At 41.2% G+C, this 16506-nt stretch overlaps 1 protein-coding gene across 4 annotated transcripts in view; it reads left to right on the top strand.

Annotated features, from left to right (window-relative positions):
• Positions 1-3594: 3594 nt before the first annotated feature.
• Positions 3595-16506, top strand: part of nfixb (nuclear factor I/Xb) — a 135184-nt gene continuing 122272 nt past the window's right edge. Inside the window, exons 1-2 of one of the 4 annotated variants that reach the window (XM_082529186.1) lie at positions 3595-4513; positions 13571-13654. In XM_082529186.1, the coding sequence (XP_082385312.1) occupies positions 4511-4513; positions 13571-13654 (87 nt within the window). In that variant the 5' untranslated portion in view covers positions 3595-4510. The remainder of the gene's footprint in view (positions 4514-13570; positions 13655-16506) is intronic. The other 3 variants (XM_082529189.1, XM_082529192.1, XM_082529185.1) reach the window with 3 other exon arrangements.

The following is a 16506-nucleotide window of genomic DNA, read 5'->3' on the forward strand; positions in this document are numbered from 1 at the left end:
CTGTCCTCTCGCGTTTCATCGTTGGTCTGCAGCCCCCTTTCTCTCCCTCTCTTTTTTTATCATTTCATTCAGCGCAGGCAGCAACAGCAGTAACCTATAGCACGGCTCCCGTTCGCCTCCGTGGCAACTCTTGGAAGTTGGCGCAGGTCAAATGCGCCTTAATTCAAACCATAAGAAACGAAAGAACGGCCGAGCCGATTCCACTGGCCGTGCCAAGGTCAGCATTCCTCGACAGGCCGTTGCCTAGTGGAACTTTTGTCTCACAGTTTGTGTAAACCTCCTGGGAGAGACGGTATATAGGACCGGGAGAGGAGAGAGACCAAAGAAAGGGCTTCCCCCCCCCCCAGCAAATTAGCGCAAGCTGCCGGTTTGGACCGGTGCAGAATGATGAGGGGGGCATTCGGGTCAGATGTGGAGACACTATATGGCAATGTATAGATAAAGACAGGAATTTCTTACTTTTTAAATGAGAGGTGAGCTTTTTCCCACAAAGCACAGATGCGTGCAAAAATGCGCATCTACAGGTTTTTGTGCTGTGGCCTCGCTTATATCCGAGCTTTGCTGCACTAAATAGTGCCATCTCAACTAACCATCGCTGGTGTGTTTGTAGCTACAAAAACAAAGCAATCGGGTGCACATTTTTGCCTTTAGCCTTTTTGTAAATAACCCAGAGTTTGGTTTACATTTCGAAAATGTTTTGTTCTCATTTTTTTATAAAGCTCCCAGCCGGCCCAGCATCCAACACCTCTGAAATGATGGATTAAACACACACACACACACACACACACACACACACACACACACACACACACACACACACACACACATATATATATATATATATATATATATATATATATATATATATATATATATATATATATATATATATATATATATATAAATGTAGTTCAAGTATAAGTTCAAGTGAAGTTCATTGCTCGAAATCCAATATTTCAAGGTCAAGTAAGAAGTCAAGAGGAGCGTGAATGAATGAAACGAGTGTCACATCAGAGTGGCATGACTTTATATCTTTTCTTTTTTGCTTCTTTGTTTGTTTGGAGTTTTGATTTTTGATCAGGTGACGCTTGAAGCCATTCTGTTCTATGTTTCAGACTCGTCCCTTTACAAACACGAGACTCGTGCCTTTTTTCTTTCTTTCTGTATTTTTCTCGGGTGCCAGTTTGTGCATTGGTATCATAAAAAGCTGCAGTTTGACTAAATTTTAAAGAAACGTTTTGTATAACGTCGACAGAGCAAAGAAAAAATAAGTAAAAGACAAAGCAGCTTGGAACTGATTACACTGAAATGATTCCACTCCCACGGAGGCCTTAAGTTCATGTATTTGTCTCCCATGATGAAGACTTGATTTCTCTAGCAGGCCGCTCACTGGAAGGCCACACACACACACACACACACACACACACACACACACACACACACACACACACACACACACACAGTTTAAAAGAAAAAAACTAAATAATTAATCATTCAAATTAAAAATGTAAATTGATAATAAATCAGGCGATTTGACATCATTTCATGCTTTGAATGTGTTACTTGCAATTTAAATGAACAGATTCATATTTTTACACATTATTTATGCTTTTGTGGATCTTTTTTAAATTACATATTTCAGATCATATTGTCCATAAAATAATTCTGGTCAAACATTGAATATATTTTTAGATGGTCTAATTATATGTATATCAGCTTTTTTTTTTAAAACAAATGAAATAAAAGAAACTCGAGGCCTAAACTGGTTATTTGCTGTGTAAATGTTTCTTTTGTGTATTCAGGTTGTAATTTTTCCTTTAGAATTTTAAATAATGTCACTTCATTTTGTTTCTTTTGAAACAGATCACAGAACCCACAGTTATTTAATGCTGTTTCTCTAAAACTGAATCCCAGATTGTGGTGATTAGAGACACTGAGACAGTCCGTACATGTCTGATTTTGCATCAAGTGACAGTGAATTTGTGCACAATTAGGATTCAGAAATGACCCTAACTGTCATCCAGAAATGAAAACTTAAAGAAAAAGAAATAGAGAATGTGTGTGTGTGTGTGTGTGTGTGTGTGTGTGTGTGTGTGTGTGTGTGTGTGTGTGTGTGTGTGTGTGTGTGTGTGTGTGTGTGTGTCTTTAGTTTCAGTGTAGATTTAGGGAGACGTTATTTTATTTTAAAAAAGCAGCCTTATCATTTTTCATAACCCAGAGTTTTGGTTTTTCCCATAAAAAAATCACATTTTTTATGGGAAAAGAATGAATGCAGCTTTACATTTAGTGTGAACTCAGACACGAAGGGACTTCTCTGTCACTGAAATCTCCACGCAACGAACCACAGCCACTCTGAGCCCGGCAGCTTTTTCTTTAACTGTGTGTGAAGTGCTGAAGTTGAACCAACACGGTGTAAACTGGCATCAGGAGGAATCCTTTTTGTCTCTGCTCATCATTTCGATGCGTGACGTCTGCAGTTGCGCACTTCCGTAAAATACTGCGTTTTACCCATAAAAGGTTAAAACTCGCTCTTGGTAATTTATTCATTAAAAAGACATCTATTGTCGTGTTTTAAAAAAAGATGTCGGCTGAAATTCCATCTGAATTTCCTGGGCTGATTTGGATATTTGTGGGGAATAAAAACTTGGGGGGAAGTGGTGAAGGCTCCAGCCAGAAGTCATGCACCTGCGCTCTCTCTCTAACCTCACTGTTTCAAACTTGTGCTCAAACTGTTCGCTGCATTCATGGCGAAATAAACACATCAGTAATTTGAACGGATCAAGACACAGAGGAGAGAGAGGAGGAGTTTATTCTCTTTTTTCTTCTGTTTTTTAAGGATTTGGTTTATAGCTTTGCACTATTGGGGCTTGCAGTCGGTCAGCCTGCGGTGCTGGCTGTGCGTAAAATCTGGCAAAAACTAAGGTGTTAAAATGTCTTAAATCCGGTTAAACATTTTAAATAGAGACTTTTTTGTAAACTTGCCTTTATTTTTATTTGAATTGTTTCGCCATTAAAATGGAAACATATGCGGGCAGCAGAGGGTTATAGCCCACTTCAGTTTATTATCACTTTATTTTTTTTATCCTCAGAGAAACTCTTCTATGGTTAGTCAAGTGTCAACAAATGGGAGTCTTTTACGTGGGGGCGTGGGGTAATTTCGATTAATGAAAATGTACTACATAAAAATATCAGCTATAGATGGAGATTTTTGTTTAGATTGTAGGTTTTTGTTCAGCAGCTGGAGCTCATATTTAAATTTTAAGTGACACGTGTTCACGTACATACCACCCATCCATTTAGGCTGACTATTAAATTTGCACTCAAAAAAAATGTCCTACCCTACCACCTCCGCCGTCTCCCCCACTGCTCCCTAGAACCTCCGCTCCCTCCCGCCCTCTCTATCGGCCCCGAGCTGCCCCTACACTGTTGCCGGTGAGAGCTACTAATCCCCTGCGTCCACGGTTTACTCTGAGCCCGTATTTAATTCCTCTAAACCCCCAGCTGCCGCCCTGGTTACTCACTGAACACGACAGACTGTGAACCGCTCTGGTTATTAATAATTCACCAGCCCTCCGCTCCGCTTCTTCGGCCGCGGCCGCAGGACACCGTTTCGTCCTCAGTGGTGCGTGCAGGCGGCCACGCTGTGCGCTCACTTCTCGCATTTTGTTTACTTAATTATAGCTGCTCGATGTCACACACTCACACACTCACACACAGTCGCGCACACGGGGAGACAGACGCACGTTTCACCTCTTTGTTTTTGGGTTTCAGATCACAGACCGTCCGCTGAGGTCCCGCTCGCGGATGTTGCGACACTCGCGCTGCCACATGCTGAGTTTTGTTTCAGACGCGGTCCTCCCAGCAACTTTGTGCCGACACTGAGAAGGGGGTGGAGGACAGGTGGAGAAGAACCGAGAAGCGGACTGCACTTTTACGTGATCGGCGACGCCTGAGCATGCAAGGGGAGAGAGCGCGCGGCGTCCAGTCTGGAGGAGCAACAGCTGATTTGGTGAGCGCGTGAGCTGAGAGCGCAGGGCAGGCTACTTACTGTCGGTGCGCGGCCAGGCTTCTGCTCCGACACTCGGGCTCTGACGGTGCAGCGTCTCGGTGGCACGTAGCTCGGGGACTCGGTGCGGGGACGTGACGGCACCGGGACTGAGAGTGCAGCCAGGCGCGCGCAGCTTCGAGTTTCGTGGAACTATCACGAGTTGAAAGCCGCACATAAACACCTTGCATGAAGAAGTCGGGAGGCAGACCGCTTGGATTGTACGACTCTGCGTCCCGTTTGCCTGGACTGAGAAGAGCTGACTTCACTTTATCCCAAAAAATGTTTACCGGGCAGCAGGCCGTGCATTAGGGCTCTTTTGCTTCCGGTATAAGGCCCAGCTGAGCAAGAAACCGAGCAGTTTTCTCTCTCCCACTCACTTTTTTTTTTTTTTTTTTTGGAAGCCGAACTTTTCAGAGTGGAAAATGGGTCTTTGAGAGTGTTGGCACATATCCTCACACCACAATGGTACGTGCTATGTAAACCAATAATTTGCTCATTTATGCAGTCAGCTTTGACAATCATTGTACTTGTTCATCGTTTTAATGATTCTGTGCTTTATAGTTTAGTGAGCTATCTTATATTTCGTGTGCGTGTGTGTGTTTGTGTGTGTGTGTATTTGGTGTGGCTAATGTGTAACAGTCACAAAGTATGTGCCAAGTCCCTCCACCTACCTGAATCTGTTTGCTGTCACAGTTAGACTCATTAGGATCTTATGGTTGTTTTAAAAATGTGGGGAGATTTCCTTGCTAAGGAGCTGCATGTACATTTGAAAGGATGTTGCTGGAAGGAAAACCTAATCCACCTTATTTTAATAGTTACATACGTTGTTGCCAATTTTTTCTTTCCAACCTGCTGGCCAAATTAGTGTCCAGCCCTCTCAGTTCACCGCTCGATGCCTACTGCCTTCTGCCGTTTCATCCACACGGAGAACATGACTCCTCTCACAGACTGGGCTAGTCTATTTATAGTCGCATACATGATAGGACCTATGGCACAACATCCATAATAGAGGTGTCATACAGTATGTAAAGGTTTCACTGTTGCATGTGGGAAGGATCCTAGAGCACAAATCCCACCTAAAGGCAAGGTTTACCAGAGTCTGGAAAGTTGGCTGTAGCAGGATGGAACTTATTGTTTGCGCCAGCGTTCTATTAAGTGGCCATTTGATTTGTGCGTAATTACGCAGGGACTAAATCCTTAATTACGCAGGTGGTTTATTTGTCCCATTCAGGGAAATCCAGTGGTATCACAAAGCAAACGTTTGTAATGCTTCTCGAACTCTAACTGAAGTTTGTTTGAGGATTCTTTAAGCAGACATCAGCTTATGAGATTTTATCCAAGGTTTCCTTTTTCGTTTGAGTTGAGTCCTTTCAAACAGAAGACGTTTTTCATGTTTTATCCCGATTTTCTTTTAACATGTTAAATGAGAAATCTACTCTCTGTGAGGCTTGCGAAAGCATTCATTTGAATGAAGTGCTTTTAGGTTTTAAAATTAGTAATAAGAAAGTCTGTTTTATGCAAAACTATGAAAGAGAGCTCACACATCCTTGACCCTTAGAAATTCTTTTTTGGCATGAAATGTTTCAAGTCAGGCAATAGTTAGGGGAACCTCCCACATACAACCTTGAAGCTGCTTAGATACCCAGGAATGGATCTTATTTGCACATGAATATGGAAGATTATTAGTATGAATAATTATTTGTTTACGAGCATCCTTGCTGACATGGCAGCTGCCCAAGAAGCTCATCAGTAAAAATGATACAGAATTCAGGACAGGCCTCACATGAGATTATCCCCACTTGTTATTCTCCTACTTATAGCAGCAACTCACCTCTTTTAAAAAAAACCTTATTTATTTATTTTCAAAGGCTATATGTGTGTTGTGTTGATTTTGTGCCAAACACTTCAACTGCATGTTAGTTTAGTCAGACGGCACTGGAGGCATCTGTCAATCAGTGTCAGACTCCTGTTAGCTTTCCCCGAGGCCAGTTCGCCATCTCTGCCACAGAAATAAATATTCAAACACTACTTTTCTTTACAGATGATCTATATATACACGAGGATTTATAGGTTATGGATTTTTCCCTATGTGCCAGAAAGTAAACAGAAAGTTTGAGCCATCATCAGGAAATACAAAGATGACATTATGGGTCCAAAATGATGATTTACAGACAGACCGGACCTTTACAATAAGCAATGCAAGCGGTGTTTTAAATATATAGCCAAATGCAAAGTTTACACTGGATTCTCCGTGGTAAACATATGTGTGATATATAGTGCAGGAACTAAAGATTAAAAAAAATAGAATCACAGAGTGCTGTGTAAATAGCTGTGGTAACTGTATCCTGCACTCTGCCCCTGTGTGTGTGTGTGTGTGTGTGTGTGTGTGTGTGTGTGTGTGTGTGTGTGTGTGTGTGTGTGTGTGTGTGTGTGTGTGTGTGTGTACAGCCCACCACATGATGATCAGACAAGCGGTTTTCCAGTCTTGTGTGATCTCCATCTTGGCCGTTGTTGCCAGTGATGTCATCCCTCACTGTATACAGAATATTATGCTATTATGTTTGTCCTGGCCTTGACGTTTCTCTGGAAAAATAAATAAGGCTTCAAGGAGGCTATAATAGCTTATGCAGCGTGTAAGCTTTTGCTGTAGTTTAAAGATGGAAACTCTGATATACAGTCAAACAGCATAAATATTAGTATAGTGAGCTCAGATGTGCTTGTCAGGTTGACTGGTTTTTAAGCTGTTGTGATTTTAACAGTGTGCAGCCGAGGGGCTACAGTGGATATATCACAAGCTGTAATCACCTCAGTCATTCAGCTTCCTTAATATGAGATCCTTGTTGTGCTAAACGAATCACAAGTTCATGAAAGAGTGTCTCAAAAGATAAAACGTACAGTAATACTCCAGTGGTTTACTGGTTACAGTTGGGGTAGTCTGAGCTAAGCTTAGCTAAGCTAATAATTCAAACTGAGAAAAGCTGAATCCCAGATCTCAGTGCAGCTCAGTAACATCTTTCATTAAATTCAATTCAATTTCATTACATTTTCATTAAGTTAAGCTCACTCAGCTCAGACTCCATTCCTATACTGGTAATATATTTTTTTTGTGTGTGCGTTTAATAGACTGAAATGTCAAGAAAACTCTAGTGACATCATTATGACATCAACAGGGCAGTTTTTTTTTGGGCCTCAAAACATTTTTAGCATTTTTAATAGACCCACGAAACACATGACAAATGGTTTTACAGGCTGGACAGTGCTCTGTATAGTAAATACAATGAATGGATTCTAAATGGAGTATTTTCATATTTATCCATTTCAGTATTACTACTCTAAAATCCTTATATCACTGCTGAGTGCAATACACAGATCTGAATCTTTAAAAACAACATTTCTTATGCTGAACAGGGTCACAGTCTGCATGCCTGTTGGTTGCGTTTTCAGAATATTGCTGTATTCAACATCTTAACAACCAGCCTGAAGCTGGACAGAAGCGATTAACTCATTAACTCAGTCGTGGTGTACTATTGCTAGTTAAACCTTAACATTGTTCTTGGAGAGAAAAAAGCGAACCACTGCACTCACAGACGTGTGTGCCCCACTTTTTTCTTTACTATTTTCTCTTACCCACCAACCGGTTGCAGCAGATGCTTACATAAGACTGGTTCTGCTGGAGGCCTCTTCCTTTTAAAAGGGAGTTCTTCCTTCTCATCATCACCAACTGCTTCCTCATAGCAGACTGTCTGATTGTTGGGGATTTTCCTTTCATTCTGCTTCTTCTTTAACTTACAAAACACCTTTGTTAAGAATTGGAAACCATATCGAACATCTGCAACGCTCAAAGTCTGAGTGCAGCACAACTGAAACTACCAGCACACACGGCACCGCCAAATTAAAATGTTGCGATTGCTTCATCAAGTTACTACAGTTATAAATGTCTTTATATTGACCGTGTTCTGCCGGCTACGCTGTGCTCTGCAAGTTTGCTCAAACGAGCAGACGCGAGCAAGAGAATGAAGGTCAAATCCAAGAAAAACGGGGTGTAAACATTAAGATTGTAAGATTTCATCAAAGGCCCGAGAGGTCACGGGATTCAGCTGTATTTAGAAAGAATGCCACATTACTGTGTTTTACAGGATGTTTTGACAGTTGTTTGCTACAGTTAATACAAAAAAGCATCTCTTCTTATAGAACAAAATCAAAATCTAAACATATATTTTAATTCAAACGTTCCCAGGGAATGCATAACGCCTAGTACAGGAAGCCAGATTCAAAACCATGCAGTTTTAACTTCTTTAAGTGAGCTCTAAAAATATACAAAGTCAAAACACTGGAGTGAGATAATCTCACTTGTTAGTTTAAGCAAATAATAATCTAGAAATAACGCAGACCCTTCAGTATGAGCATAATTTGACTTAAGCCCCCAGATCAGATCAGTTTGCTTTGGAAATGGCAGAACAAATCACACAGATTTTATTTTAACTTGATTCAAGGCAAAGTTTTTTTGCAGTTTAAAGGAAGTCTTATTTTGTACCACGAGCCTGAACACTTCAAACTCCTCCATCTCTATTCTAGCCCTCCTTTAATTATCTTATCAAGACTGAAGCCTCACATTAATTGGTTTCACAAGACACACCAGAATGCACACCAGCTGTGTAACCAAGTAATTTGAATGAACTTAATTTGGGAAGGTGCTGGTATCTTATGCCTTCTGAGTTTAATTTGGGGGGGAGAAAAGGGGGGGAAATCACAACAATACATGTATTTTCTCTCTTCACTCTCCTCTTTAGGGCCTTAATGAGGAATTAGAGCCAATAGCATTATTCATTAAACAGGGCTTTCCAGCTATTTATCACTCTAACAATATTAGCATATTTGTTTAAAATTTCAACACTTTTTTTTAGCATTCGTAACCAGGTTTAGCATTTTTAATAATCTGGCATCGAATGTATCATACCAAATTGAATGCTGCAGAAGAACCGGCGGCAAGACCCAGAAACATACTAAAAATCCTTTACGAACACACACACACACACGCACGCATGCAAGCACGCACACTCCTCTAATTACCACCACCCCCCTCCTTGTCTCTTATTCCCCACCTCCTGAGATGCAGGTGTAAAATATCACATTTTTCCAGCATTTCTCCCTGAGGTGGCGCTGGCTTGGACTCACACAACGTAAATTTCCCCTTTCATATTCCCCCACACATTTTTTTTTACAAACAAGTTCCCCCTCCCATCCCTCCCTCTCTTTGATGTGCTTGCCACATCTGCACAGGTTTGTTAGCTTGTTACCAGGTGAAGAATGAGGATACAATTAAGGCTGAATGGAGCAGGACTGAGTAGGATGTCAGTTATGTTTTGCCGCAGAAGTCTCTGATCCTCTAGGAACTGTTGAGCTCATACAGACAAGTCTGCAAATGATTAGGACGGTGCGGCGGAATGATCAGAAGGCTGTTAATCAGTGACTGCGAAGATACCCACCACTGGTGGATCGACGCGTATTCAGAAATATGGAAACCCAGGTGGTTTCTGGGCTGTTGTGTATCTTTGTGTGAACAAGACAAAGTGGGAGACAGAGGAAGGTGGGCCATATGTATATGCGCTCTGATTAATCTAATTCCATGTGAGGCAGCCAACTTAGGCATCTGTCCCCCTTTTAGATCTCACTTATTGTAAACGTGGATGTCAGAGAGAATTGAGCAGAGTAAGTGCAGCTGAGGTATTGTAGAGATCATGATTCGTATTCATGCTCAGTTGTGTCTGAGATTGGTCTCAGATGCGACTAAACGAAGGTAGCGCTGGTGCTAGGTGACTGCCCAGCCTGTTATAGTTGTTGCTTTTGCTTTTTTTCTATCATTTTCCACAAAAAGCGAAGTGAGTTGTGTAAAATCAACTAAAAGGTTAAAACAGCGAGTGGCTAACTTGTAAACATATTAGAGCAATTAGCAGCTCAAAGTGCCTATTCATAATCAAGGGCATGACCGCTTCAACTGACAGCCGGTTGCGGTTTCACCTTGAATTCAGCAACAGCAGGATGTTGCTCATATGGCTCATTTAGCAATCTACAACAACAATAATACACTAAAATAAATGTTTTCACTACAATATGAAAATATTTGAAAATTAGAGTACGCCTTTTCACTTTCTTCATGAGATTCACTTTAACCTAGCTTAGCAGGTGCTAAGCTAACCTGTTTGAACTTTTTCTTTGTGAACAAAGAAAAGTACAGCGACATAGTCTCACAAATAATGTTGTGCTAGCGAGGACACAAAAAACATTTGGTAAGACAGCTTAATAGAAGGGTTGGACAGAGCTAAGCTAGTTATTTATCCCAATTTCTAGTTTTTATTTTAAGCTAGCTCCAGATTCATGCCTAACATTTTTATGCTAATTCAGGTAACACTGCTAGTGTAAGCATGTTGGGGGGGAAATAAAACCTAGCTGTTATGAAGTATACGTTTACTTTTATAAAATCTGCAATAGTTTGAAGCAATAAGTGACAAATTACTACCTTCGAGGTTGATACTATGAGCTTATTATTGTCTTAGTCTTATTCTGGCAATTAGGCTTTTACAGGACAGAGAAATAAGACAACTTGAGGGATTTTATAAAACGACTTGATAAAACAGTTGTGAAGTAAAAATAAATAAAATATAGCAATCCTTGTTCTCTCTGAACAGAGCTAACCTAGCTGGGGGTAGGGGGGTGTTCTGTTTCTCTGGTTTGTGTTACCTTTAGCTAAAAATCTTCAGACCTCTTTATGTTTAATGCAATTGTTTTGCTGTCGCCGTCTGTAGTTTAAATTTACATGCCAAAACTTTTTGGCAGAGAAAAAAATTGTGATCGTTGATATTCTATTTTCGCATTCAGTCATTCATTTGGAGATTTTCTGTCCACTTGATGAGTCTGTTATTTGTTCTCTGTTTAGGGTTACGTAGAGGGAATTCCTTGTACTGCTGTTTTCTGTGGGCAGAATTGATGATCAAATTGTGAATTGTAAACATGTAAAACAGCAAATGATTTAGTACATAATAGTTATTACTTCCATAATTGTAAATTTAGCAAAATTACTTGATATAAACATAACGTAACATATTCAACCACTGAACAGAATACTTACAATTTTATGAAGTTTCCTGCAAATTTCCTCTGTAAATAGCTAAAATTCACAAACTGGGGGATTTCCCAAGCTCTTGAACTACCCCATACATGCATGTAAATAATATGGAGATTTGAACTGTGGATTTAAGCCTGACCCAGGCTGATGCTTCTCTGTTTTAATCATCTGTGCTTCATTTCAGTCACCAAAAACCAGCATCGCAGACAGCAAATGAGTAGTGGAGCTTTTTAAGTGTTTATTACACGAGACTCTGCAACTATTTTAGCTTGGGGCCAGCATATGGATCAGGCATATGTTGCATACATATAGAAAAACACATATATGTATAATTGATACTATGCTGCTTAAAAACTGACAGAGGAGGAAAGCGGGCCAGTGCTTCAGGGAGCTGCACTCAACATTGAGCCTCAGTGCAGCTCTCTAAGGGCTGGAGACAGAGAAAGATTCATTCATTAAACGATGTGTTTTTAGATTGTCGTTTATCCGGTGTTCAGCGTCCTCGAGCCGGGATTCCCTCTGTGCAGTGAAAATTATTTTTCATCCTTAAATGACTAAAACATGTCAGAAACAAGAGGCCGCTCGAGCCAGTGGAGTGCCATGTTTTGTGCTGCTCTGTAATTATCAGTGGAGTAAAATATATCCTTCAGCTGGACTGGGCAGTTTAAAAGCTTAACAGAAATCCCGGGGAGCTTGACAAGGGCACCATTTAGTGGGACAAATGGTTTCAAATGGTTTCCCTCCAGTGTTTCCCCACATATTAATGATGACAGGCCAGAGGTTGGATGCTGAGGCCGCGCGCCGCGCGCAGTGTTTTCTTAGCCATTTGGATGACTCGAATTCTAACTTTTGTTTAAGCGAGCGTGTGCTTCACGAGGCACACGCTGAACTTATTGTGCGTGGGAGAGGCCACGCTAACAAAGCCAGTGTTAGTCTTATGTTAATCAACCTGCCTGCTGAACCTTTTGCCACAGACGTTGAGTGAAATCATACACACAGATGCCCTTCCTGTGTTACAGTAGAAAGGAAAAGGGAAAAGACTCGAGCTGTAACCTCTCATTCTGAAGGATATGAATAGCCTGTGTCTCCAGCCGCAGCTCAGTTAGTCCAAGTCTGGGACTTATTATAGTGCTGCGTGTTTATGCATGTGTCTCTGCATGTATTTGTTTAAGGGCAATCCCATGTCACCCGGCGCATGTGTGTATTTGTCTGCATATGCAAATGCTTAAGTAACCTAATATCTGTTTAAATTCCCTAAAAAACTGTTTATATCACATGCCAGTTTAAATACTATAACTTTACGTTTTCTTGCTGGCTACGAGCGATGTTTGTTCCTGTTTTGGGTGCATGTTTGTTTCTGCTGTAGGTATGTTGAGAGATAAGAAGGTAAAGTTCTGGAAAATAAGATTACTTCCCCTCTTCTCCTATATCCAGAAACTCAAGTAAGTCCCATTGTGAGTAAAACTTCCACTCTCTTACTCATGGAACCGGAGCTATTTTCATGAACGCAGACGTTTTTAGCCCTTGTCTAATAGGTTTAGTCGATTTCCAGAAGAGACATTAAAATTTAGCCTGGCAAAAAGCAATTTGTACCAGTTAGGACTAAAAAGTAATAGCCACAGGCTAGCAAACCAGGCAGAACTCCCATTCCCATATCCAGCTCCTCAGTCTGTGGTTTCCTCCCATCTATGTTGTCTGGCCTGGCTGCCTCAATTGACAGCAGAACTGCAATGGATGCTCATTCAGAGCCCAAGTCTCGGCTGACGCGTCCCTCAGCATACAAATGAACTGCACTGAATAGAAACAAACACTTGGGATAAACACTTTAGCTGCATCTATCAGCGGATGCAGGGCAGGGCCTTTTGAGTGGCCTGTTTTTGTCTCCGTGGAGGCAGACGTATGGCCTCTGTATGTGCGAGTCTTTGCCAAACATGTGTATTACTGTATGCGGCTGTGTGTGTGAGTGTGTGTTTGTGTGTGAATGATTTGTGCTGAATCAGAGCAGGCTGACAGAAAAGTGACCATGCAGGTGAAATAGCAGGGACAGGAAATGCCATTGTGCCGGAGTATTGTGTGCGGGTACGGCAGCTAAACACTTTGCTCCCCATTGAAGTGGCAGTGACTGGCAGGGCTGGGCCTCGGGCCTGCACAGCATATGGGCGCAGGCAGGCAGTGCACACGATCGTGCGCGTGTGTGCAGAGTGTAAAGACGCCGATCTTGAGTAGTTATCTGGTGGTGGGACTTGAGGAGGATGATGAAATAGGTCGAGCAGCAGGATGAGGAGGATTTTCACATACAAAATCTGCTTTTGCAGCTTTGCGACCAGCTTTTCTGTGTGTTTTAAATTCCCTGATCCTAAATACAGAACCAACTAATGAATCACTGTGTTACATTTCAGGCAACCGAAACCTTTCTGTTGAACGAAGAACCCTCCAGAGGTCCTGGGATGCCTGAATGCTTTGTAGTATCAGATTCATACAGGGTATGCATCTATTATTATTATTATTATTATTATTATTGTTATTATTATTTCATGTGTCGGTATTAAATGTGTTATTGGAGTCATTACTCATTATTCTGACTGACAGTCCGTTTTCATGCTATTGGTAATTGCACCGCAATCATAATGTCATTCACAGCTCCCTCCACTCAGCTGCAAACCATTACAATTATTATTTCCACACGCACATTTAAGAAAAAAAGGGGGGGAAAGAAAAAGAAGCCTTTGCAACTTCACCGAAGCGCCCTCGTCTCACGGGAGTGCAAATTACGACGATAATGTGAAGCATGCCTAGATGTATAAAACGAAAAAGAACTACAAAGTAAGAGAAAAGTGAGCAGTATTTCTAAAAAAAGAAGCCGTGAGATTTACAGCAATCGGCATGATATAAAATGGTAATAAAAGCAGAGGAGTCGGGATGGCGTGGGGCGGGGGGTCCTGTGTATGACTGAAAATGTGATCATTAATGAGGTGGGAGCCAGTTTTCTAGGCTACAGGCTTTGTTTCCCAGAGTTAAGTCTTATGCCAAGTCTCTCAGAGAATCTGGGTTGCTACACTATATTGTATGTCTCCGGGTAAAGAAATGAAGTGCTATGGCCAGGAGTGGGTAGCACGGCCGTCTAAAGAGAGTTTTGGGAGACAGGGGTTGAGGGGGAGGGGTGTCACTGTGACTGGATTGGATTCCGGGGGGCAGCGAGTTCAAGAGCGTCCACAGGAGAGCGTCCACAGGAGAGCGTCCACAGGAGAGCGTCGACCTCCAGCTTCTCGCCGGGAGGTCTAATGTAGGGGGCTCGGTGTTGTGCAAAGTGCGTCACGACTCCATTCATTGTCGTCCTGAGCATTTTGTACAATAATGTTATGCAAACTATAACAACCTGTACTGATAACGTTAGGATCGTCCTGGATGCTTATTTCTGATACATCAGTATCAGTGTACATTTCACTTCCCCCTTCAGCCCCGTTGATTGATATCTGTATATCTGCAAAGAAAAGAAAAGAAGTGGGGGAAAGAGGATATCTATGATCTGTCACATCACTCAAACATTTGCAATGGTGATTTCTTATTTGTCACAAAAATAACAGAAAAAGGAAAATAAACACAGAAAAAATGGAAATTTAAACACAATAACGTCCCAGAATTTTGCAGCCAGTGAATAATTAATATAGAACAGAATTTGCATTACACCATAAATGCAAAAGGTAACCTTGCTTACTTTTTATTTTTTTATTTTGGGGTATTTTAACTTTACTAGCTGACACTGAATTTTCCACATAATTGTTTTTCTTTTTAATCATTTGTAACCTGGCTTTTCTTGGTAACAGCTTTTCTAAGAAAAGGCTAGTGAGTCTATTAATGTTTAAGTTCAAACAATTCATTTCAGCAGTGCCGTGGTCACAGTTTTATCTGTTGTGTTTAGACCTCCAATGCTGAGGTTGAATAATGTGGTTTCCATACCTGGGTGGCCAAGGACAGTGTTAAGGGGGACCTATTTTGGTCATTTCCAGCTCTGTATTTTTTATTCTTCCACTCTACTAGACTATCCTTGCATGACTGAGCTTTTTGAGAGTCTAAATGATTCGTCTTTATCTTCCAGTCACTGTCTAAAACAAGCTGTTTTAGCAGCTCTTCGTTTGAAAAACACCCTCCTTTTATGCTAACTTCAATCTCATTGGCTACCCCTCCCAAACAAAGAACATCAAGTGGGTGGGGCTTCTCCTTGGCATAATACAGAGCCAAGAGTAGAAAAAAACATTTGCGTTGCTCTTTGGGCTCACACAGATTACTTCTACACAAGTTGACCTCGTGGTCAAGTTTAATATGAGCATCCACCTCTGTAACAATGCAGTGCAAATGACAGAAAATAAGCAAGACACAGTGGGTCATCTTCAAATTTTAGCTAGCAACAGTGATCATGTTAAGGGTTGTCACTCAGATGTATTACTGTATTTGCATGAGCCACTAGAATGTGACATAAAACACAGTTTTGTGGTTAATAATATGTGTAAACCTTGTAAACATTTATAGCAGCCTTTTAATAATCCACATTTTATGAGTGGTTTTCATGTGAATGGAGCTAAACTAAGATGTACTAACTGTATTAAGTGGGTCGTGTGCTCAATTCCTTGTTCACAGTTCAAACAAATAATTGCAACCACCTTAAATTTACTCACTGGAACTGGCTTACTCCATGCTTTTAAAGCAAGGGAAACTTGTAATATTTTGTCTTTTTATAATATGTTGCCAATATAACATGTCTGAATTTTTCTAAAATCGACCAGAAGTGATGTTTATCCAATGTGACTAACAGCCAATGAAAAGATTTTGAAATCCCCCCCAAATTTTGATATTTAGTTTAAACTATTTGCTTACATGTCTGTGCGTGAAACTAGACAAACAGAAAATAAAAGATTGCTAGAAAGTGTATTCATGCACTGCTCATGTTTTTGTTTTGTTTTTTTAATTAATTAAAGGAGGCATCTTTTGGAACTTAAGTTAGAGGGTGACTTTGGTGAGAGGGATGTGTTTACAGGCGATTCCACCTGGTTGGGAACAACTACTTCAAGCAAAGCCTCGCATGTGCAGTGTATGTAAACGACGCGCTGCTAGAGATGACATCTGCTCTGCCAGACATTGCAACCACACTTACTTATCTCCGCTCCGCTGTGTTGCCACCTATAGACAGTTGTGGTATCAACACCGGCTGTAATACTGTGCGCACGGGTCTCCGTCAAATTTGTGGTTACTTTCATCCTCATACAGCCTGTTTTGCACACCCACAGCCTAAAGCCTCCCCGCGATACACGGCCACAGCGGCTGCGAGATCGTTACTGCT

The sequence above is a fragment of the Aulonocara stuartgranti genome (assembly GCF_965226115.1).
Source record: "Aulonocara stuartgranti genome assembly, chromosome: 4".
NCBI lineage: Eukaryota > Metazoa > Chordata > Actinopteri > Cichliformes > Cichlidae > Aulonocara > Aulonocara stuartgranti.